This window comes from Glandiceps talaboti, chromosome 22 (assembly GCF_964340395.1).
Source record: "Glandiceps talaboti chromosome 22, keGlaTala1.1, whole genome shotgun sequence".
Classification (NCBI taxonomy): Eukaryota; Metazoa; Hemichordata; class Enteropneusta; family Spengelidae; genus Glandiceps; species Glandiceps talaboti.
Window position 1 is genome coordinate 10,803,664 of NC_135570.1, and position 27,561 is coordinate 10,831,224.

General features: G+C 35.5%; 1 protein-coding gene across 2 annotated transcripts in view; it reads right to left on the reverse strand.

Moving 5' to 3' along the window:
* Nucleotides 1-308: 308 nt before the first annotated feature.
* The window catches only part of LOC144452508 (stress-activated protein kinase JNK-like), a 31,616-nt gene continuing 4,363 nt past the window's right edge, over nucleotides 309-27,561 (reverse strand). The window contains exons 2-12 of one of the 2 annotated variants that reach the window (XM_078143610.1): nucleotides 26,474-26,572; nucleotides 9,479-9,645; nucleotides 8,268-8,397; nucleotides 6,495-6,692; nucleotides 4,753-4,918; nucleotides 3,855-3,926; nucleotides 3,163-3,348; nucleotides 2,292-2,416; nucleotides 1,902-1,965; nucleotides 956-1,030; nucleotides 309-809 (exon numbers count right to left, since the gene is read on the reverse strand). In XM_078143610.1, the coding sequence (XP_077999736.1) occupies nucleotides 763-809; nucleotides 956-1,030; nucleotides 1,902-1,965; nucleotides 2,292-2,416; nucleotides 3,163-3,348; nucleotides 3,855-3,926; nucleotides 4,753-4,918; nucleotides 6,495-6,692; nucleotides 8,268-8,397; nucleotides 9,479-9,645; nucleotides 26,474-26,566 (1,323 nt within the window). In that variant the 5' untranslated portion in view covers nucleotides 26,567-26,572 and the 3' untranslated portion in view covers nucleotides 309-762. Of the gene's footprint in view, nucleotides 816-955; nucleotides 1,031-1,901; nucleotides 1,966-2,291; nucleotides 2,417-3,162; nucleotides 3,349-3,854; nucleotides 3,927-4,752; nucleotides 4,919-6,494; nucleotides 6,693-8,267; nucleotides 8,398-9,478; nucleotides 9,646-26,473; nucleotides 26,573-27,561 lie in introns of both variants that reach the window. The other variant, XM_078143609.1, reaches the window with a different exon arrangement.

A 27,561-nucleotide genomic window follows, 5' to 3' on the forward strand; every position in this document is an offset into this window, starting at 1 on the left:
AGAGAGAGAGAGAGAGAGAGAAAGAGAGAGAGAGAGAGAGAGAGAGAGAGGAGAGAGAGAGAGAGAGAGAGAGAGAGAGAGAAAGAGAGGAAGAGAGAGAGAGAGAGAGAGAGAGAGGAAGAGAGAGAGAGAGAGAGAGAGAGAGAGGAAGAGAGAGAGAGAGAGAGAGAGAGAGAAAGAGAGAGAGAGAGAGAGAGAGAGAGAGAGAGAGAGAGAGAGAGAGAGAAAGAGAGAGACAGACGATTGCTGCTAGAAGTTTATACAAGTGCTCTTAACAAATGATATGCACATTTTTTCACATACCGCTACGTGTTTAAAAGTAAACTGTATTTTTTCAAAGCCTCCCACTAAAAGTTTGAGGTACCTACAAAGAATGCTGTTATGTTTTCAAATCTTTTGATATCTGACCTAGTTTCAGAAATGCTGTCACACTGTATAAGCTTGAGTAAAATCCTCAGGCTAAAAATATTTTACGCAAAAAATGTAAATCTGAAAATTAATTTCTTAAACTGTGCCTAGAAGGATACAAAATCACAAAAGGCATACCAGGAAGACGTTACAAAATATTGGACACTTTGTTTAATAATACATATTTCTGATAGGTGCAAACACTGCAAAGGTCTCACATGAACACAGCGATTACTTGATAAGTTGCTTGGATAACAAATTCCGAACAACAGCTGTTGCTAGGATACCAAATCCTAATCTTCATCTTCATTTGTTATCTCTAGTTGCAGTCAAAGTTTGTTTGTTTGTGCTTTGTTATCTTCTACAATTGGAAGCTGCACCACGCCCATCATGATCCATATCTGCATCTGACAACAAACAAACAAGTAAATAAACACACAAACAAACAAGTGGACTCAAAACAGAGAGACAGAGAGCATTCTAATGAGCCTGTAAATGGGACTCATATCCTTGGAAATAAAGAAAGAAAGAAACACACAATGCTTACCTTGATTATTTGTTGACAAATGTGGAGGTATTGTATGGGGCTTTCCAAAATTTAATACCTCCTTATAAATTAAGTCTGAAATTGAACAAGAATTAAAATGTCAGCTGAGTGTAATGTATTGATTAATTTTGATATAATTTCTGGACCTTATTCCTCAATTTTACAGTTACATTTAAAAAATATGAAACTTAACTATATTTTTCAATCTTTTATTCATGGTTCTGAGATCAAGCAAAGCTGTTTATATAGCAAGGATAAAATTCTTACATCATTTCAGAAATGGCAACATTCTATATTTTTCATTCCTGTCTAACCTAACTTGCAATTTTACATTATGTTTTCTCTTTTTATCATATACAAGTAGGGTAGGGGTGGTGATAGGGTAGTATGGGTACTTATACACTGGTCATCATTACACTGGGGAGGGTGGAAGAAGAGGGGAGGGGCACAAGATACTACAGGTATTTGTGCATTGTATTCCACTCTCTTCATCATTACACGGGTGGGGGGTTAAGAGGAAGGGAGGGGGGACATGGCAGTATGAGTACTCTTGCACTGATCATTGTTACACTATAGGAGGGGTGGGGCAGTGTAAGGGGGGAACTGGTTGGTAGGAGCATTCACCTTTCATCATTACATGATGGGGTAGAGGGGGCAGGAAAGTTCATCATTGCACTGAGGGGTTGGTGCTTATTAAGACAGTAGAGAGGACAGGGTAGTATGGATACTCACTGTTTATCACTACACTAAGAGGTGGGTGTTTATTAAGATCTAGCTAGGGGGAGGTATCATCACTCACCTTTCCATTGTGCTACTGTGTGTTCTCTTTCATCTATACATGTAGGGGTAGGTCTTCAAGACAGGAGAGGGGATAGGGTAGTTTATCACTACACTAAGGGGCTGGGTGCTTATGAAGATCTAGCTAGGGGGTGGTATCAGCACTCACCTTTCCATTGTTCTACTGTGTGTTCTCTTTCATCTATACTGTGATCATATGGTAAAGGAGGTGGCTACAAAACAACAAAAATAACAATTCATACACTGTAGTTGGCAATGCCACCATGTACGTATTGGGCACTCTCAAAACAACAACAATATTACATAAGATTTAAAAAGAAATCCCGCAAAGTACACTCCATTGGATTTTAATCAGATCGGCTTTAGCCCAGAGACTTTCCACTGACGTTGTAATCTAGTGAGCCAGTGATGTAGGATTACTACATTAGAAAGTCAATAGCACGTCTACTGGCCTAAGCTTCTCTACATAATCACAGGTTTTGTTTTCCACTACTCAAGACATCCCTGTAAATTACAATGGTACTGACTCTCAACTTACCCCTTCCACCTCACTTGGATCATACCATACATGGATATAGGGGTGTTGGAGTGCATCATCCACTGATATCCTTTCCTCTGGGTCTATAACTAACATTTTGGATAGTAAACCCCTAGCATGGCTTGCTGTAATACAAGAAATACATAAATTTTATTTATCATGTCATTCATTCATTTGGTACTTGTGTTAATCTTCAAATGTTTCCTGTCAATGTTAAAATGTATACATACGTACATCACACACACACACACACACACACACACACACACACACACACACACACACACACACACACACACACACACACACACACACACACATACACACACATACACACACACACATACATACATACATACATACATACACACATACATACACACACATACATATACATGCATGAAAGCATGTATACACACATACATTCACATATACATACACATACACATACTCATACACATACACATACACATACATACATACACATACACACACACACACACACATACATACATACACATACACATACATACACGCTGCACACACATTCATGTCCATAAAAACTATACAAGAACACTGCTACCATTACATGTTGCACTGTGCATCAATCTAATGACTATTATATATATCAAACATCAATAAAAAGGATTACCAGTAATTTCTATTGTACAATTTATCTGTAGATCATTAAGATTTTTGTTTAAGACTAGATGAAATAGACGAGAGTAATCTGACAAAAAATGGTTCTCTTGGACACTAGACCACTGGATTTTCAGACCACTGGATTTTCTTACCCTGTACACCAACATAATAAAGACACAGTGTCACACTGCAGGAAATATCACAATATGAACAAGTCTTCAAGACTTACCTTTAAGTTTATTGAGTTCAGTATTCTCTGCAGGAAACAGAACTTCAGGGAATAGCTTTTCAAAGGAATAGCCTCCATATTTAGGGCGGTTTTCCACATAATTCCTGACAGTAGGTTGAAGTCTTTTCATGAACTCCTGTGATGGTGTTCCTAGCTGTTCAATGATCTTATTCCATTGATCAATGTCTGGGACACCTCTGTTTAAGGACAATACTTCTCATCTTTGTCATAAATTGTAAAATTGATGGAAATCATAGCCATGGTAATATTGGGGGGGGGGGGGGGGGTGTTACTCACACAGTACATAATAAGAGTATAAGATATATACAATGTCATATAATTTATGTTACCATGATTTTCACACCCCCATTTTGGGTTTTGTCGTATTTCCAACAGCAGTGCACTCCACAGATAGGGTGCAGCACATGAGAATGCATGCCTGCCATACAACAATAAACAATGTACTGTAAACATTTGGCAGATGATCGGAATGTCCTGGGAGTTGGCGTCACGTGAATTAGGTCATATATGTAAGTTGGCGATAGTTTATTCAGAGATTTGTAAGTGATCACTAAAAGCTTAACCTTCATTCTAAATTAAGTGGAAATGAAGTTGTTAAAGCTACAAACAAAATACTCTATATATTTTTCATTTTTCACGTTACTTTCTTCAGTTTTTCACTGAAAGGATACGATCTGTTCCTGGAAACATGACTCCACCTCTGATCATTTCTCCCATGATGCATCCTACTGACCACAAGTCAACTGAAAGTAGATAAGGATCATAACATGGTTAGATATTGAAAAGGAGACAGAAATTTGATAAAAACAGAACTATTCTAACATAGGACAGTACAATATATTAAAGTTACTTTAGAATGATAAATTGGAAAGGAATACAACGTTTTGATTCGTCTACTTATGGACCTTGATCACGTAATGAATCTACCATTCCAAAGTAACTATATTGTACTGTGCTATTGATTATTGGAACCCTTAACAATATATTCTCCATTACTCTAACATAGTATAGGGGCAGTGTGTCCTCTACTGATAGCCAAATTTTGAAGTTATGAGTCGAATTCAAAAAAATTGGCATTTCTTGTGAGTCACCACATAGTAAGAGATTGGGAAACACCAAATATTTTTGCGTCACTAGAAATTGTGTGCATCAGTGGCACATCAAATCAGCTAAGAGGGCACACTGTATAGGGGACACATTTGTCTTAAACACTACTTCATTTGCAACACTACAATTTACACTTCTTCATTTGAAACTACTCTAACATGGCCACGACTTTCTGACATGAAATTCCAAATACATATTTTTCCTGAATTTTCATAAATTATGAATGAGGAAGTATAATTATATCATTCTCCACTATTTTTCTTCATCCAGCTGGAAAATACTCATGTCCTAAGGGTTTGTCACTACTCGTCTAGTGACTCATAGTGAACATGACCCCTTAGGTCACTCATATTTTCCTCAAAAAAAAATACTGGGAAATAATACATACTTGTCAGTTGTCTGTTAATATTGATAAAATATGGAAATTAGACAGACTATTAAATCAGCAAACACATGACTTACCATTCTCCTTGTAGCCCATTCCAAGGATGACTTCAGGAGCTCTATAGTACCTTGTTACAACATACGGAGTCATCATAAAACTTGTACCAGCTGTCCTAGCTAACCCAAAGTCTAAGATTTTCAATGTACAGTCAGATCGTACAACTATATTGCTAGGTTTCAGATCCTGTCAAAATAATAAATTTACACACTGAATTATTTTTTTGTGCTGGGCATTGCTCCCATCAATTTTCTTTTTATGCACACATATACATAGTACATAAACACACATTACTACAGAAATCCCCTCAGGCTTGGAACTATGTTACATGTGCCATATCACATCACTGTAGAACTGTCAGGGCTTTCCTAATCAGTCCATAGTCTATCCTGGAATCACCTCAGCCCAGCAAACATAACACCTGTGGGCTCCATGTGAGTAATAGTCCAGACTGTTCAAGTCATTACCCCTGGAGTCTCACCAAATCCACACTTGTTTTGTGTGTAAGATATGGCCGAGTGATACAGCCTATCCAACAATTATATAGAACATTCATGTTGGGAAAAATCCTGTCTCTTGTGGGATTCAAACTCATGACCACCCCTCCCCCTGACAAAAAAGGGCAAGACAAGAGAGAGAGAGAGAGAGAGAGAGAGAGAGAGAGAGAGAGAGAGAGAGAGAGAGAGAGAGAGAGAGAGAGAGAGGGAGAGAGAGAGAGAGAGAGAGAGAGAGACACACACACACACACACATACACACACACACACACACACACACACACACACACACACAGAATGCACAAGAGAGTGAGAGAAAGAGAGACAGGGCGAGAGATAGAGAGACAGAGAGACAGACAGCAGCTGAGAGAAAATGCAAACAAGAGCACAAATGCTTCCAGAGAACTGAGTGACAATAAGTCAATCTAAAATTGCCAATAAGCTGTGACATGGTCTAACTGTACGAGCACAATCTGAAGAACAGATTGGATCATATATAAGTGTTTGAGTATATACTTTAAGAATCATAAAATGATGACATAGACATTGCTGCCATGACAACAAACAGCCAGATAATAAATATCTATAATTCAACTCTGTAGCCTGGCTTTAGCATGATATAAGATAGCATGGGTTCTGATTGGATTTTATGATGAGAACATACATCACACCTCCTAGAAATCCATCTGTATAGGGCTGATTACTATCTTATACCCAATGTAAAGAATTCAAGTCACTTAAATTTGTGTACTCTCTCCAGTAAAATATCTACAATATCTCAGCAATTAATGATATGAACAAAATGCATATATCAGTTCACATTAGAGTTGAACCAAAAACAGAAAGAAAGGGAATAATTTTCTTATTTTATTGCAGTGCAATAACAGTTTTAAATCAGTAACCCTTGGAGATTCTCACATGCAGAAAGTGAAAGGTGTGTTCCTGTGAGAGTATTCTACTATAATCTGTAAGATACTCGTTGTCATGTGAACAATGTGGGAAGTGACACTTACCCTGTGAATATTACCAGCTGAGTATAAAAATCTTACATACAGGGGTGGGGATGAGTTAAGAGGAGGGGTAACACTTACCCTGTGATTATTACCAGCTGAGTGTAAATACCTTACATACAGGGGTGGGGACGAGATTGGAGGAGGGGTAACACGTATACCCTGTGAATATTACCAGCTAAGTATAGATACCTTACATTCAGGAATGGGAATGAGAGTGGGGGAGGGGGAGGGGAGGGGGAAGGGTGACACTTACCCTGTGAATAATACCAGCTGAGTGTAGATGTTTAATACCACATAACAACTGGTACATAAGGTAGGACATCCTTTCATGGTCTAAGTCCATCTGTATGACTTGGCATAAATTGGCATCCATTAATTCCATGACTAGGTACACATCTTGAAAGTCTTCAAATGTCCTCTGAGGTGTAAATGCATTCAGTAAACCTATAATCTGCAATGTACAAGTAGAGAAATACACTCACTCAAAAACTATTCTCCATGTACCAGAGGAGTTCATGTCTCATATTTGCATTACTTTTGTATATGATTGCAAAGAAATCAGTTACACTTAAAACTACAATGAGTCTGTGATAAACAATTGAACATTCAAGACCAAATCTAATCAGCCGATGATTTTACCATTTATGGTAATACTCATTAATATTCATTAAATATCAGGAACATGCAAAGTAACCCGAGTTAAGATTTAACTCTATTTCTATTCCTAATAAACCTAACCATAACTCCCTAGCTTCAATAAATCTATGTATCTATTGCACTACAGTCAGTCCACTGGGGTTTACATTCTTGTCAATGATACATATCATGGTTACACTAGGGAGTCTAACCCTATTTCTATCCCGACCTAACACTAACCGTAACTCCCTAGCTTGAATACAAATGTCTGTCTATTATACAGTTGGTCCACTGTTCTACACCAGTGCCTCCAAATCATATTAGTTACACTGTCATCTTAATGTACAGTCTATAAATATCTTTATAGCTGTCTAGCTGTAATATGACCATACACATCTGATACTGTACGTGTGTCTTGGGTGACAGTTTTTATCTGACTTGTACTTTGTGTCTCAATACATAACGTCTTTAAATCTTCAAAGTGTTGATGTAAACCCATGAGCAGACACTGAAATTAGAACCTATATCTCGTCAGCAGACTTTTTGAATTATTCATGTGTATAACAGGTATCTTTTTTGCCCACTGTCAATTCCAATTGTCCAGGGGAATATTATCTCTTGCTGCTGATAAATTTAGAATTTGAAATGTGTTTTTTTCCTCTACAATGACAAAAAGTGGAAATGTCTTAGAGGCGATTACATAATATCACACAAGCTCAATAAATGAACACTTTGGGGAGGGGGGTGGGTGGGGGCAACAAACCTCAGTACTATAAGAGATGCCAAATTTGAAATTTTCTATGATTGAAATTATCAGTAATGACACATACAGGTGTGGCACTTATTTGATCTGACCCTACCAATTTTTCAACAAATACACAAATCTACTTTAGTAATGTATTAATATTACAGTAGTTTATTGTTCATACTTTGATTGAAAGTATTGTAAATTTCATATAATCATATTAAATCATAATCAATAATTTATCACAGGTTACAACTGTTAACCATAGGTACATTTTTTGATGTGATATTACCAGATCTCTGGCATTCACTAAAATTTAAGATGTCATTCCCCAATATTTTTCTTCGTTCTGCCAAGGAAAATATGAGTGACCAAAATATGAATGACTACTCGTCTAGATACTTGTAGTGACAACCCTCGGGTCACGAGTATTTTCTGGCTGAATGAAGAAAAATATTGGAGAATAAAATAATTATACCAGCGCCAATAATATCAAAGAAAAATTGGGGAAAGTAATGACAATTTTGAATGTTTTGACTCATATTCCAAACACAGCAGAACTAGTGACACAGAATGACCATAGTATATATTCCATATTTTTTGTTTTAACTTGGTTCATGCATAGTATAATGGAAGGTTACTTACATTTTTGTGATTGCACAATTTCATTAGAACAAATTCTCTGTATGCACGTTTTGCATGGGTGACATTCTGGAAAGGTCTGCTTAGCTTCTTAATGGCTACATTCTGTCCTGAAGTCGTATCATATGCAGCACTATCATATACAAAACAACAACATGTATGTTATTACATGAACATGTATCACAAATTTCTACAATGAGTAACACTGAAGTAAAGCACTTTCTCTATGTGCTACACCCATTTATAGCATTCATATTACAATGAGTAACACTGAAGTAAAGCACTTTCTCTATGTGCTACATTCATTTATAGCATTCATATTACAACGAGTAACACTGAAGTAAAGCACTTTCTCTATGTGCTACACTCATTTATAGCATTCATATCAAGTGTAAAAGTATACTGTTTCAATTGTTTTATTTACAAATCTAGCATGTGGCCTTTCTTATATAGTCACATAGCAGTATAGTTTTACACTTAATTTGGATGCTATAAACGATTATAGTGCATACAGAAAATGCCTTACTTTGGTGTTATGGGTTGTACTTCCAAAACATTAGATTTGATCTTCTTTCTGATACCTTATCAACATATTAGAGGTGTATTACAAACTATACATTTACACTGATGTCAAGTGTCTCGTTTGAGACAAGTGACACTTGATGGAGAGATATCGTTGGGATTTTGATGCGAGCAGCACTCTGATTTACTTTGATCTTCCTACATGAGATAAATCTCAGGCATGACACGTGATGGTACTGCTTTTTAAAGTGGCCATATGGATGAGGATTGGGTATTTATTTTGGATTTTTAATTTATAAAACAATTTTATTATGCCTTTCGACTTGAAAAATCAATGTGAAACAACATGTCCCAAAATGCTTGGGTGTTACTCAATAAATTGCAGAAGAGTGATAAATATGTAAATTCAATAACAAACTTTTGACACACTTCTGAGCTAAGTGCACTGAATTGAGTTACAAACAGAGATTTAGTCTATGTTGTTTCAAATTGATTTTTCAAAAAGGAAGCCATGATAAAATTGTTTTATAAATTAAAAATCTGAAATAAATATCCAATCCTCATCCATATGTCCACTTTTATCAGGTTTGTTTTTGTCTAATCCTGAATGAAATAATAGTACTGTACTTATAAATCCTTTTTTGTTCTTGGGTTGACATGCTCTAAATGATTATTATAATGTTTGTTCTTACCAGACTATTCCTTGAGCTCCTGATCCTATCGGTTTCAGATTCTGGTATCGTTTTAATATGACAAAGTTGGTGTCACCTACATCTACACTATAGAAATCACTATTATTATAGTACTTGTGTCCATAATGTTTACTCATTCTGTATTCTTCAGCTATCTTAGACCAGTTCTGTATGGGCAAAGCAAATGTACAATACAATTACATGGTGAGAGATGTGATGTGATATACATACATGTACGCACGCACGCACATGCATAAACATTCATTTGTATGTACATATATACATTCATATGAACGTACATACATACATGTATGTATGTACATACATACATGCACACATGGATGCACACGCACGCATGCACACACATGGATGCACACACGCACACGTATGCACACACATATACACACACATGCATGCATGCATCCATCAATCCATGCATCCATACACCCATCCATCCATCCATCCATACATCCATACATCCATCCATACATACATACATACATACATACATACATACATATATGCTCAGAGTGTCTCAGAAACTAACAATGTGATCGATATAAAGATATTTTATGTACATTTAGTCTGATTTGAAACAAACTCTCAGGGTATATCAAAGATTTATTAACAACTACATTTAGGTCAGAAATGAACATATATACAACTTACAAATCAGTCACAATCTTTTATGCAATTTTTTTTGAACAGTTGATTATCAGAAGTATGAAATTTGAAAGCAATGGCATGTTATAGACATGTGTCATGAATAATGCATCGCACAAATTGACAGACTTTACTAGTACAAGACTGTCACTTCACATAAGCAAACTGTTCATGTAGTCAATTTCCTGATCATTTACTGCTCCTTCTCTTATATTCATATATTAGAAGAATCATTTCACTTATGATGTACTCAAATTAGTTGACCTCAGGGAAAGAAGTCTAGGAATGCATACAAGGAAATAGACAGTGTACAATGTACATACAAACCTACTGCATTGTCCAATATGATATAAATAGCACATGTGAACTCTAACCTACGAACTTTAAACTGTTCTTAAATTAACATTTCTGAGACAGTGAATATAAATACACTGTACATATTGGGTAAAAAGGAAATTAATGTACATAGTTGAATTGAAATTGATAGGTTTATTAATGTCTGTAGACAAGAGATGGTAGGAGTTTCTATGAAGCTGTAGACGGGCTGTGATATGCCTCAAAGGCATACATTAGATCGATAAAAGTGTACACAAAATTCTCCTTTAGTCTCCCCAGTATGAATTTACATGTCGCAAATCTTCAAAACACACAGGAACCAGTCTCTCACAAATCTATTTTGTTATGCTATGACATTAGAGGGACGCAAATAAGCTGTAAATATAGTAAATAAATAAGTACACTTCTTTCTTACATGGATATTTTTCCGTTAGACGCAATTTGACCGATGTGGTTTTTGTGTGGTGAATAATTTGGATCAAGAAAGAAGATTACAATTTACATCAAACTGATTCAGATCAATGTATGGCAAAACACAGCCTACCTGTAGACTTGATCACTACTACACCATTCTGCTATCCTAAACTGACATTTTGATTTTTTGAATTTTCACTATGGTTCCCAGCGACAGTGAAAATTCAAAACATCAAAATGTCAGTAAGGATGGCGGAATAGTGTAGTACTAAGAGCAATCGTGGTTCAAGTCTACAGGTAGGCAGGCAAAACATGTAATGGTGATTTCTGAGAGTACAGACATTGACTCACTGTTATGGGTCTTTCTCTCCAGCATTGACGCTGAAATCAGTTTCCTTAGCTTTGATTATCACTAATTGAGGTCACCCCATTTAACAATTAGGTTATAATTTGGTTTTATTTCAAGTACTATAAATCATTGTGACTGACAAGGAATCCACAACAACCAGGAATCACAGGTCAATATCCTTTCAGAAATGACAACTACAGTAAAGGCCCAGAAGAGTGTGCATCTCTGTGAAGGGTGACTCTTCATATCATTTGTAGTGCTATGAAATGTATGTTGTAGTGGCTTTCATTTCGATACTCTAAGGGAGAGATATAATTCTCAATTTAATACAGAGTGAAAGCCAAAGTTATAGCGTGGTTTCTAACTATTACCATGTGGGTGGAGGTATAAATGGTAACGATACTGTACTGGCACTAGACTAGTCAAAACTGAGAGCTTTAGCTTTCGTTTCAGTACAAAGTGAAAACTATATATATCTTTCATTTGAGTACTCAGAGAGAGAGAGAGAGAGAGAGAGAGAGAGAGAGAGAGAGAGAGAGAGAGAGAGAGAGAGAGAGAGAGAGAGAGAGAGACAATCATAGACTCTACACGAAACCCTTTCGTATAGGGTCTATGATACAACACAAGTATAGCTTTCATTTCTGTACGTAGTGAGAGCTATAGCTTTCATTTGGATACAAAATGAGAGCTACGTTTTTCATTTGAGTACTCTAATAAGAGATACATGTATAGCTTCCATTTCAGTACAAAGTACAAAAATGTAAGACGCTAATGTATAGAATCAGAATACGGTCGTCAGGACCTAGACTCAGTTATGACAAAAGGATGTCATTATTGTCTAGTTCAGAGAAGAACGCTGACATATTATTAGTCTAGTAATCAACCACTGGCTAGTATGAAAGAACGTTTATAATATCTTTAGATAGTTACTCAATTATCTCCAATACAGGTATATACCTATGTATGAACAGTCACACTAATTGACAGCTGATGGGTCTCACCCTTATTATAATATACATGTACAAGTCAGGGTCATTGGTAACCATTAGTTACATTTAAAATGCTTATTAGATTAAATTACTTATATATATACTATCAATTAATGAGTTAAGGGGTCAAGGTATTATTTTATTGTTATCAAAAGTTGATTGAAAAAGAACAAGACATTGTAAATGTAAACCTTAAATAGAACACTGCTGTAAGACCTTGTGACAGTTTATGCTATAATACCATGGCAACAATGTCTATCCATCAACAAAATAAATAAGTACTGCTACATTCAAATGCAAATTAGCTAGTCGTTTTTAAATCTTCAAGGAAAACGACGTTTCATCTTGACTGTATCTTGTGTCTTGAACAATGAGTCATCATTTGTGATACAGGGTCATAGCGTCTTTGCAGTGATGACATAGACATGTCTCATGTACATTGATCAACATAATTCCTCTCATTCATATTCCTAACATGTACTTGATATACGAACACATATATGCATTGACAAGTTGAAGCACACTGTCTATCTCAATAAAGGTCTCTGGCTCCAGACCTTACTCCTCCCTGTATAATTACCTACTCAGTATATAAGCAGGGGTTATTAATTATTGATATAGTGGTGCCACACATACAAGGATCCCAGATCTATTTTGGACATGCCCAGATAATATTTATTGTCAATTGTCAAATTTATTTCAAGGGGTTAGACTAGATTAGTTGTAAGACAACTATTTCCATTCCCCTTTCCCATTAGCTATTGATATACATAATATTATTTATCTTGACTAGTATTAGTAAATGTATTTGTAATTTGTAATTACTATGTATTGTTGGGAATAAATTATTATTATGTTACACACACACAAATTATGATGACCTATTAATATATCTGACCCTTTAATATAAAGACACAGACACTGATACACAGAGAGACAGAGACAGAGACAGAGACATAGACACACACACACATATATACATACACACACACATACATACATACATACATACATACATACATACATACATACATACATACATACATACATACATACATACATACATACATACATACATACATACATACATACATACATACATACATACATACATACATACATACATACATACATACATACATACATACATACATACATACATACATACATACATACATACATACATACATACATACATACATACATACATACATACATACACACACAATTATGACTTTTTAATAAACATAATAAGTTAATAACATAAGCCATCTCACAATTCAATCAAAAATATCATAATGCAATGATAGGTCACATGCAAATATATAACACTCATTACATTTGTACTGTATATATTTTCATTTGACTAATATATGCCATTCCTACATTGAAATGTTACAAAAAAAAATCATTTGCAACGAGAGGTCAATACAAAACAGAGATAAATACTATTATCTACTACTCTGCCAATTTTAATAATTTCTATTAAGTTAAGATAGATCGTGATTTGAAAGTGATAATTTACTGTTTCCCCATTTCATCTTTTCTCACTGTTGTTGAATGCTCAGAAAAGCAATCCTGTTTTATAACATAATTCTATTCACCCTTATGTTCATCTGCCAATGTTAATATATTTATGACAATATTATTTTTTTCTTCTTCACTTTTCGACTCAACTTTGTTTATGCTACATTTAGAATTACAATATTTTTATATTCATTTCGGAATGTTTTCACAGGGAGGTGTGCTGCTTAATCACATCTTCTGTACTTGATAGTTATAAGGTTATATACTGCACATTTTCAGCTGCATATTTGTTTTGGAGTATTGAAAAACAAGAGTTTGATGCTAAAATTATTTCATAGTTTTTCAAGCATCAATGTATTATGGTTTGATCTATTCCTCTTGTACCAATTTGCTCCTCTTTCTGTCCCTTGTTGCTTAGTAAACATTCCATTTTGTGGAGAAACCTCTTGACTTTGTTGAGTGTCAACTTCTTGTTTGTGAATGCTCCAAAACTAGCCTACCTGAAACTTGAAGAACTGGCACTACTACACTATTTGTTATCCTAACTGATATTATTTTGATTTTGAATTTTGCTGTCCATTTCTCATCTACAATCATAGCTGTGTTCCACTGGTCTAGAAGCCATGTCCTGCCATGGACAGGACTATACTAGTCTAGTTCCAAACTGGTACAGTATTACATATTAAAAACTTCATTACTTTTCCAGTCTAGTCAAGGCAGTTGTTCAAGCACATATTTCTGTGCTCCCCCCAACCGCGTTCATATAAACATGATGAAGTCATCACATCCCCACGTGATTTTAGTTTAAACAGACTGGGGGTGGAGTCCTGGTTAGACATTTGCATATCAGTGCAGTCCGATGACAACAACCTGTTAGTTTGTGATGGATTACTACTACATGCACCCTTTGTGCTCTGTTCACTACAGGGGAGCACCACAATTTAACACCTTTCATAACTGCCTTGACTAGACTGGTAAAGTAATTATGTTTTTAATATGTAATACTGTACAAGTTTGGAACTAGACTAGCCCTGGATATAACATTAGCATATATTTGAATAGAATACAACATAAGTAATTAGAGTGAGATCGGGTCACGTTTCCATAACGACACCTAATTGTGGATTCATCACGTGACATTATGGCACAATTTAAATATGTCTTATTATGTATTTGACCCATCACGTCCTAGACAGGAATGCCATTTGAGACCAGTGGAACACAGCCATGACTGCAGACAAGAAAAGGATAGTGAAATTCAAAATCAAAATGTCAGTTAGGATAGCAAATAGTGTAGTAGCACCAGTCTTTTGAGTCGACAGGTACTACCCCAAAACATATACGCAATTGAAAATGCACAACACATAGCTACTGCACTTAAAAAGATCAGGATGAGAGTATGTTGAGTTCGTAGCAGTTATGATATCATTTTTTATATATAGTGAAGTAGGTTTGAGTATAATTTTTACTTTATCAAGAGAATACTCAGAAATTACAAGAAGGCTTGGCGCCATGGTTACTTTGTTCAGAAACACCATTGTAGTACTACTCAAATTGAAGTATAACTTACGATTCAAAAGTAATGACATTTTTATAAAAATGCTTATAATATTATTTTGTATTGGTTCTAGGTATGGTATACATGATTATACCATGCATGACCCAAGTTGTACAACAAATATGGAATATATACTCTGGTCGTTCTACATCACGACAACATTCATCTATGTCTCGACAACACGTGTCTATGTCACTGGTTCTGCTGTATTCGAAATATGAGTCAAAATGTTCAAATTGAGATAACTTTCCCTGATTTTGCTTTGATATTACTGGTGCTGGTATAATTATGTTATTCGCCAATATTTTCTTCATTCAGTCAGAAAATACTCATGACCTACGAATTGTCACTACTTGTCTACCAACTCATACTGACAAAGGCCCCTTAGGTCACTCGTATTTTCCTTGGCTGAAATGAAGAAATATATTGGGGAATAACATCTAATTGTCAATAGCCTGGAACTGTAAGGACATCAAGAATTCCAGACTAGCTCTAAATATGCAACGAGTTGTGTGTCTAAATCTAAGCTTCGTTAGATCACATAGGTATGCAATGTGTGAAACACTTATTTATAGAATATCATATTTATATACATGATGTGTACATGTACTAAAGCTCTGTTTATTTTGAATATTATACCATGCCATATTAATGCTGTGATATACATATTTATGCTGAGTAATAAATCCATAAATACATGTACAGGCACAGTGAGATTGTTTCTGTATGCATCAAATATATCTGAATACCTGGGTTTTTTTTTTTTTAATTTACCCCAGTATGAAAACCAACATTGTGATATAATATACTAAGTACATACAACTATGTCAACTTCACACAAAAATTCATCTGAGTTGGTAAACCATAGTTTCGAAATTGAATTAAACTTTTGATCTAAACATAAACTTGAAAATTGTTACCTGGAATTTTTGACTATACATTAATAATAATAAACTTTATTCATCCAAATAAATTCGGAAATTTGTTGAATGGTCGCCACAAGAGCAGTGCCCTAGTGCCCTAGTGTTGAAGAAGCAGGAGGAAACCGGAGTACTCTGGGAAAACCTGCGTTGTTCGGCAGGGTCTAACTGAGCATTACATGTACATGCAGACCTGGTTAAATTTTTTATCAAACCCAGCCAACACCTTGAGGGTTCGAACCCAGACTGCAAAGGTAAGAGGCGTACGAGCTAACCGCTCGGCCACCGACAACTCCATTTCAGTCTTGGTTAAAAGATTATTCCGAATGTGTGACCTTTGGGGCTTGTTTTCTACAAGCTCACTCTATCATATACATGTAGTGAAATGGCTTTCTTTAGCACATAGTTCTGTTCTTATCATTGACAGCAGTAGTTTGATGTTATTGGAGCACTGAACATGACGTTATCATGTTCCCACGTCACTTACTTTATATTAAGATTGGAGGATGAGTTTGTAGAAAACTGAACAAAGTAACCAATTACAACCACCTGCCAGTGTGATTACTGATATTCGCTGTTCACCCTTTCCCAAGCAGGAGATTTAGCTGGTAGAATTTGTCCATTTGACTATATGTGGAGAGAGAGATCATAGAAAACGCGCCTACATGTATAGTTTCTAGACCTGAAAAGGAGTTAAATTTATCAGATTTGATCTCTTTCTTCCTGAAAATTCTAAACCTTACCTCATTGAAATGTATTTCTTGCATTCTGTGACTGGGGTTCTAAAACCTTTGCAAACACAATTTACGTGACAAATATCTATCTCTCGAACAACCTACAGATGAACATTCATCCTTCAAATTTTGACATGCACCTATCTAAATTTCTCACATGTACATATCTCAATATGAAGTCCTACACATTCTGGTTATCTATATCCCTGATACCATTTCAAGTCATTATTTTCATGTTTTTCTCTGGCAATCGTGATCGCCCACATTACATTCAAAGATGATAACCTCAACTCACAACACGACTTGGAGATTAGTGATTAGTACTAATCCGAGATAAGAAGATAAAAAAATTGACATTATACATATAGCCCTATGTAATCAGATTGTTTTTTTTCTATCCTTTTTCTTTCGAGGAAGGTTTTTCTCTATCTGACGTATATATTACAAAATCAACTTACAGACAGAGGAATGGTTTACAACAACACCTCCAATAGTCGATTTTCCAGTTCCAAGATGCATTGCGCGAGAGGACGTCGCTGATGTTGTTAGATTTAGTCTTTATTACATTTGAAATAACATTTTCATCAGGAAATGATGGTAAGACATGTTGACCTCTTTAATTATGGGTGATTTTATAGAACAAAGACTGAATGCCTATCGATGACAGAGTGGGATTTTACGGGGAAGCCCAGGGTACCATCATGTGACAACCATCATAATGTTGTTGCATATAAGACAGGGGTGATCACTTTGCACACACACACAGTCTGTCTGTGTCTGTCTGTCTGTTGTCTCTCACACATTCATACACACACACACATACATACACACATACACACACACACACACACACACACACACACACACACACACACACACATACATACATACATACATACATACATACATACATACATACATACATACAGAGACAGAATGTCTTGTAGTAACCCTGCTGAATAATACTTGTGGGGATCTTAAAAGGGGTTATCATTTATGATCATTTTATCTTGGACCAACAACGACACGATGGAAACTAACACAGATATCTGTCAAGTGATGAGGAATCCTATCCAATCATGGCAACACTGTGGCACTATTTGTGACCTCAATGCGTAATACATTAGTCACGTTATCAATGTGCTGACTCAGCAAAGTGGTACTGTGGTGACAGTGTTCATATCCTGATGTCAAAAACCAAGGTTTGTTTGTTATGCTGGACATATTTGTCACACAAAAAAACAACCTTGCTTTTCATTGGATTTGAGGAAGTTGTCCAAAAAAACTGCCTTGGCTGTTATTGGAATATATATTACAATATATTTCAAGAAAACAAACACAAATATTTTAAACATCAGCTATTTTTGACACTCTGCTAGGGTGTATTTTCTTTCTTCACCTTTGTTTTGTTATTTATTTGTACATAATGTCGTGTTATTTTCTCTCTTGATTGTGAATAGGTCTGATATCCAGATTTGGATAAGGATACAATAAAGAATTATTTATTATTTTTATTATTAGTTTATTTTATGCACTGACTCAAGAGGAACTATGTTGGTATTTTATGTATGACACTGTTGTATACAACTGGGTATTGTTTGCTATACAGGGTATATTGATCATAAAACAGCCCTGCTTTCTAGTGGATCTTGGTAAATTTGTCAAATACCAAAATAGCGCCAATGGTGTTGTAACACAACTGCAGAGTTTATGCATTATTTATTTTATGCAAATGAGTACAGGATGGTGTCAACAAAAATCAAAGGGTTTCCAAAAGTTCAAATTTTGTTTTAAGGTTCATTTACATTATAATTGTTCTGTTGGTAAGGGCAGTATCTTTGTTGCTATGTCAATTATATCAGCAATATACATCACAATGTCAGTGTTACTAGGCATATGCACATTCACTATTTGAATTCTTATCCACTTGCCTAACCATCTCTATTTTTATCTTTGCACTATACACCATTATTTTGCTGTTGTTATGGGCATGGTCTTGTTGCTAGGTATATATATATGTCTATTTTTGGTATGTCTATCCACTTGTCTATTAATTCTTTAATAATTGCAAAATGGTATTACTACTGAGGATTCAACTTCTACATCAAGTTAGGTCAAGAAAAGTAGGACAAACACGTTCTCAAACACTTGTGAAACTGTCTCGACTCCGGACACCCACAAAACACTCTTGTATAATGGTCCTACACCTTTCCTGCATGATGTAACCATGACGCCGTAGCATTTACCAACCTACATCATATTAACAATAATCCCACCTGACAGCAAGATGTAGAAACACCCAAGATTTAACCTCCTGCACATCATTACATCTATGCCTATAGATGGAAACTCGATTTCATACAGAGTTGACATCTATAAATACACATGGAAGCCATGATCTCATAATCTGACAGCACACAGATATAAGTCTTCAACTGATTAGAAAGAACTGTTTTAGACAACATAGGTGTCATGTGGGAGCATTAAGACAGTTCACCTAGACAGTGTGTCTATGCAATAGTATAATTAGAACACAATATAGATATATCATCATTAGATCTGACGTGGTACAGTTCAAAGCCATCATGCCTAGACATCAATAAAATATAGTATGTCTTTTGGACCAAACAAGAGCTCCTAGAATTGCATCATCTCATTATTTTTTTGTAGTATTCTGGCAAGTAGTATTTCTGGACTGTATGTATAATTATTTAGCTAAGGAAATCAATAACTCACACCAGAATAAGTGCTTTCCACCAAGATCTTCCTAGAAAAATATTAGCTTGGTTCAGTCTTATCTTTCAAGACCTCGAGGTCATAATGTGCTTATAGACAATATTATACCAAATATAAGTACACACTCCCAGTTGATTTTTTAAATCAAAATTGTTGTTTTCGTGCATATTGCTAATTTCACCTATATTTCAGTATACCTAATATCAAATTGATAGAAACAATCTGAGATACATATTTGTCAATGTGTACATATTTCCCATTTTTAATCTTCAGTGACTAAATATGAATACATATAAATCATAAAAGTTTACTACAAATACAAGCTATCCAGTGCAAGATTTTCATCCCCTGAGAGTTAGAATTATGGAATAAGAGATTCCAGCTCAAAGGCTTTGAGATAGAGTTTGAGACGGTACAGTCAAGAAGACTCCTGGATTTGACAGAAAAGCATTAATCAAAATGTAATATGTTGGTTATCTTTTTCTCTCTCCAAATAGATATGGTATGTAAATGTAAGTGATAGCCATTATGTATGTACATACATGTATGTATGTATGTATGTATGTATGTATGTATGTATGTATGTATGTATGTATGTATGTATGTATGTATGTATGTATGTATGTATGTATGTATGTGTGTATGTGTGTATGTGTGTATGTATGTATGTATGTATGTATGTATGTGTGTGTGTGTGTGTGTGTGTGGGGGGGGGGGTGTATGTATGTTACTTGAAGTGTATATTATAAATGAATACATAAAACATGTAAGTGCATGTATGCTTTATATGTCCATGCACTATGAATAATCCTAAGTTGGCCTTGAAAATCTGTTCTAGAATACTAGAGAGTCAGTAACATCTACAGAATTGAATCAAGGTAGCAATCCATAAAACTAAGAATAAAACTCACAAACTATAAGTCATCATCAGAGAATGTCATTAGATAAACTGCATTGGTCTCGTTAAACAAGTGAAAAACGATGAATTTCAAATGGCACAGGAGTTGTCAAATCTCACAGCTATCATTATCACCATTACTGAAAATCATACACACTGTTATGCTTTGCACAAAGAAATACAAATATGAAGACAGGACTTGGGGCCCTGGAGGGAATAACATAGACAATTGGAGAGTTAAAATAGAGATACCATCGATACCTATATTAAAAACAAAACTACAAAAAGATGAGATATGAAAGAGATAAACAAAACATTAGCTCAATTTCTCAATGACTTGCATGAAAGTTATTTTGTAAGGTTAAGGTTAAATACGAGACCACTTTCTGTGAGTTCTAGATTCTGTTGATTGCAGAGATTGACTCTAATAAGGAACTTGCAAACCCGCCATGTTGAATGTTGCATCATGGGAAATGTGATAATAAATATTAATGAATCGGTATCGTAAACAATATTGTTACATTGTTTACAACCATGAATGATCAATTCATTGTTACCCTGACAATTGTGGGAGGTTTTTTATTGGTAGCTCCAGATTAGATAACCACAGATAATCCCATAGCCCTTTGCATCTGAGCATGCTCAGTCTGGATTGCAAGTTCACTATTGTATCACTTATACTAGTCTGGATGCCAACGTGGTTTCAACGTGGTGAGTGGAGGTGTCAATTGAAACAATACCATATAGGAACTAGACTACACCTTTACAAACTTGTAGCAATATTTGCAAAGTCAAAACAAATTCTGATTTTTTAAATTTGTTATTTTATTTTTAGCCAGACCAGATATTCTAAACACTGGTGGGTAATGGTTATACTCTTGTTGACCAATCAGATCCCAAGATGAATTAACGATATGCAAACTAGTGGTTACAATAAATGGGCCATGTTCTTACTGACCAATCAGATCCCAAGATGAATTAATGATATGCAAACTAGTGGTTACAATAAATGGGCCATGTTCTTACTGACCAATCAGATCCCAAGATGATTGAATAATTAGCGGTTGTATCAAACAGAAAAGCTGAACAGTATTGTGAAATTCACTGTAGACTACAATGTGGCTCGATACTTGCTCTGACAGAGAATGATTCTAATCTTGACAATTGTACTTACGACAAGCTCTTTGACTATGCATGTATCTCAATCTGAGTTTAAATATTTCCTAATCATATGAATCTAATCTTGATAATTGTACTTTCAACAAATTCTTTGGCTATGTATGTATCTCAGTCTGAATTTAAATATTTCAGTGATTCTAATCTTGATAATTCTATTTACAACAAATTCTTTGGCTATGTATGTTTCTCAGTCTGAATTTAAATATTTTCAAATTATAATTAAACACTAGAGAAAAGCTACAAAACCACAATTTAACCTTGTGGCAATTTTTACTTTACATATTTAATATCATAGCTGAATCAACACACTGTAGAATTCGTATGACAGAAATTAATTCGTACTATTGTGTAATAATATTTACATTTTACAGATCAGGATGGCCAGACTGAACACACCCAATTCTCAGTGTGAATCTTTATTATCAAATGAATGTAATATATTTCCCAGGACTATTTTCTATACATGGTCAGGACACAAGCTGTGAATTTAAATCACATTTGATATTCATTTTTTCATCACTTTGTATATTCTGTTAATATTCACAGCGTGTTCTTCTATTCCAATGGGAAATAGAAACACAGAATAGATTGCTTCTGTACCTACTCCACGAATGCTGTTAACTGCTGTTAGAGTAACTTATGATTGTACATTCTACGCATACTTTGCTTAACAATACTGATTTTAGTTTTCTTCCGTTTTTCCCTCTCAACTGTAAATCTAACCATACTCCAGCAGCTAAATCGCTGATAACAGCCACTTGCATTCCAAACTGGTTGATGTAAATACATTTTCTGTGATAATGTTTCATTTCATCAACTCCTTCACACACACTGCAAGCTGTGACAAGCACTCACTTTCAGTTTCACTGAAGATAATAACTGGGTGGGGTACCTTATCTAAGTAGTTTGGGTTCAGAAATCCGAAAGTAGGTTACAAACACTTTAGTGGCAGAAAACCAACCAAGCGATATATTAGGTTTCTGTCATTTTGTTCTTTCCATTCTGTGCAAAAAGTTGTACACTCCAAAACATGATTTAACATAGTCCATGTCTTGTATCTAAAGAAGTAATCTAGTTCCTGACGGACCGTATTCCGTACTACGTTATCTCCATACTATACCGTCTAGGTAATCCCGTTACTCAAGGCATTAATTGTGGTTCAACCCCATGGTGGGTGAAGCGCGAACAGCACATGTCAGTAGTAATCCATCACAAATTGACAAGCTGTCATCATCATACTCATATTTCTAGGATCTAGGACGGATATGTAAATGTCAAACCAGGACTCCACCACCTGTCTGTTTAAACTAAAATCACGTGGGGTCGCAACGACATCATCATGTTTATATGAACGCTCTGGGGGAGCACAGAATTCTGTGCAAGAGTAACGGGATTGACTAGACAGTATAGTATGAAGATAATGTAAAGAGGCTTTCTGCTCTATTCTCTACTACACTCTATAGTTTTGGTGTAGAACGTAACACCAAAAAGAAGTCTCTGGTATAAAACTCTTCTCGAGATAATAACACCTAAACATGTCTCTGGTACATGTATACCTCTATACACATCTGTGTCACAACAGTTGACTCTTGACATGTTGAGTCAAAGGTCATGACCTCTCAAACACTTGACGCTCACATCACAACATGTCCTATCATGAGATATTTGTCATATGCACATTGTACTGTGATGCGATCTGATGACATAATTTGTTATATTAATAAGTGGTGTGACGCATGATGTGATGTTAAGTTTTGTGTTGTGTTGTGTTGTGTTGTGTTGTGTTGTGTTGTGTTGTGTTGTGTTGTGTGATATCCTGTAGTGAGATCTTCTTTGGTGATGTTGTGGATGGCAATATTTCCTCTGATGCAATCTGATGTTATACTTTAATGTGATGCAATGTCTGGTACTTGATGTAAATATTATAAATGATATGATCTATGATAACGATGTGTTGTTAAGTTTTGCGCTGTGTTGTGTGATGTCCTGTAATATGAAGTATTTGGTGATATCTAATGTATTGTGATGTGATCTGGTGCTATAATTTGATGTAATTCACTGCTTGGTAATTTGTCCTGTCATATTGTGTGGTGTGATGTGTTTTGAAGGACATGAAATATAGTGATGTGATGTAATTTGAATACTTGGTTGTTGTAAGTATGATCTGTACTGTGATGGAATAAAATATAGTGTTATGTAATGGTAGTGCCATCTGATGACATTCTCCAGATATAATGTGATGTGATATGATATGATGTGACGTAATGCAATGTACAGTAATTTGAATACTTGGTTGTTGTAAGTGTGATATGTACTGTAATGGCATAATATATAGTGTGATGTAATATGTACTATACTGTTATACCATGTAATATACTGTCGTTATGTACTGTGACGCAATGTGATAACACCACATGAACAGATAGCATGAGACACAGGGCATAGTCTAGATACACCCATGGTATTGAATTATCAAAGAGAGATCTAGCATTACACTACACAGAATGTGGCTATATATGGTACGACAAATCTAACATGAAATGGTGTAAGATGTTAATAAATGACAAAGCGGTGACGAGGTGCTTATTTTTACAGAGAATAACTAACCTGTACTTTGTAAACTTTATCAAAAATGAATAAAGAGCGTAACCTAATGAATAGTTAGACTAAAAATAACTGTACTTCCCCCCCTCACTATGAGTCATAACTATGCCAGTCCACACCCACCTGTTAACAAATAACACCTACATTATCCCCACTGTTTACAAGTCATGTATCCTCTTTGTTTAAATAAGCATTCTATGACTCATACAATTATTTCTATAAACATAACAAAATTATATGGGTTCCTGAATAAACCTGATACAACCTGCAAAAAAAACACCAGTGTGTTTGCTTGAATGAAGTGGGCCAAGGAAAGACTTCAATTCACGCAAAGACAAAATTAGGTAAAAACAATAATACAGCCGATACAAAAACAATAGTGGGTACCATGCGCTGATGTAGGTTCACACATAGTTTTTATCAGTTTCTTTATATCTGTGGAAGTTATAATAGGTAACAGTAACAGTCATACTCAATGTTATAATGTGTAGTGCTCTATCAGTAAATAGAGTCATGGGATCAGGGTTCCTGTGGTGTTTATGCTTTGTTAAGTTACCAATGCTAACAACATTGTATGTATAGCTTATGGTCACAAGGAACCAGTCTGTCTGTCTGTCTGTCTGTCTGTCTGTCTGTGTCTGTCTGTCTGTGTCTGTCTATGTCTGTCTGCCTGTGTCTGTCTGTCTGTGTCTGTCTGTCTGCTTGTCTGTCTGTCTATCAATCAATCAATCAATCAATCAATCAATCAATCCATCAATCAATCAATCAATCAATCAAAAGACATTTTCAAAGCACCACAATCACCATGGCCAATGGTCCAATGATACTTGGTGGGCAATCTACACCAGGACGTTTCTTAAATAAATAACTTCAGTTTATTCTTGAAAATGGCTAAAACACACACAAATAACTTGTCTAATGTATAATATGCACGAATCTATCTCATCGTGTCCTATAGCTAGATGAATACCAATGATGAGTCACAGCAATGCTTAAGTTCTAAGCATCTCAGAGGACCTTTACTAGTGTAGAATGACAAACACCAGTAATTGTTTTCACATACTATCATGAAGAGTTAAATATACATCTACTACACATCAACATTACATGACCTTATGATGTATGAGATATCTAGTAGATAGGTAGATATACAATACACAGTACTTGCCAACTCTACTGTACTTGTACAACACATCAATTTGATGGCATAATATTACAATGGTATGTATATAAACAACACACTCTTGGAGATCTTGACAGAGTTTCTGTTTGTCAAGTTTTCCTCCTTCATATTATTAACCTGCTGAGTTTTATGCATTGTGACTCACTTGGCAGAATTTAAAACATCAAAATAAAACTTCTTACATTCAGGATAGCATACAAGAAATATGTGTGTGTCATTGAAGTAGAACAACTTCATTTTACTCAAAGAAGACAGACAACACAAGTTGTAAGAACTTACATGTACATGAGGGGATTCATTTGGGTGATAAATACCCCTCCTCCCTCTCCCTCCCCCTTCCCCCCCCCCCCCACACACACAGACAACAAAGAACAAAGGCATACAAGATGAGGTGACTTGCCAACTTCACAGCATACATGTATGAAAAGTACCAATAAAGGAAGTCCCTGCCTACCTATAGAAAGTTAACATACTAAAAAGGGTACATTTTGTATGTTAATAATTTCATCATTATCTGCCTCAAACTACCCCATCACCCAATCCACACATGCACGCACATGCACACACACACACACACACACACATACGTACGTACATACATACATACATACACATATGCATGCATGCATGCACATGCACAGCACTCTTAACCACCCCAACCCACTTCCCATCCCCAACCACACTCATCTAACATACAAGAGACATGATACAGCAAAAGACAACTTATAATGTAGCAACTTCACTGCATACAAAAATGACTGATACAGGCAATCCTTCATATATCAAATGACATTAACATACAAGATATGTGTTGTTTTATCATCATCATCTCCCCTCATTCCCCTTCCTCCACTCACTTATAAAGTGTCATATATACAAAAGACATAGAGCAAAAGACAACTTACCAATTTAACAGCATGAGAGGTACACTGACTAAAGGCTAGATGAAGGTTCAATGCTTGTTGACACTCTAGACCAGTTGTGAAATAACGATGCATACAGCTCTGTAACAATATACATAACATACTCAAGTCACTATGTGAACTATGTTAGATAAACCATAGTGAGATGACATAGCAATGTGACAAGGTCAAAGACACACACACAATATGAACCCAGTACATGCACTTTGGGTCAAATAAACCATAGTCTGATGGGTTGGCAATGTGACAAGATCAATAACAGTTACAACATGAACCATGTTAGTTCATACCCTTTGGGTCAAATAAATTACAGTGAGATGGCATGGCATTGGCAATTTGACCAGGTCAATGACACACATAATCCAAGTGTGGCCTCCAATACTTCAATCATAATGTTTAATTACAAGTACATGTACATTTGTACACATACAAACAGATCAAATGGGGCAATATACATATGTGTATATGAACCTCCACAGTAAGCCTACACTATTGTCATTTGTGTCTCCCAGGAAAATAAGCAATGATGCAAAGATATCTGGATAACACAGGATCATATAATTATGTTTATTAGTTTTTACTTTCTATAAATTACAGTGGAAGTGAAATACTTCTGGAAAGTACCTTGACATTAGTGACATAAGAGTTTCAATTCTTACAAACCAGGGCTGTCATTTCTTCTGCGACACTGCGAAATAACAAGCGCCTTTGACAATGCCGTAAAAGAGGGTGTGGTTTACGCCGATGATTGATAGAGTTTCAATTTGGTATTTCTTTCACACAAAATCTATATGATGTGAAATCTTGAAATGATTCTCCAGAACCCAATGTTTATGAAAATACTACTATTTCCTGGAGTGGTGTGTCCCTTTACAGGGGAAGGGGTAGTCAATGTTCGTCAGTTTCCTCTCTAATATCAAGTGTTTTTGTCAAGGTCTAAATATCGTGCAAAAACAAATTCAGGTAAAATTTTCCGTACTTTGTTTAAAGGGGAGTCCCAAGTATAGTGATAGATATCTTGCTGGATAGACATTTTGCATTGTACCCTAACATCTTTGACGATAAAAAGT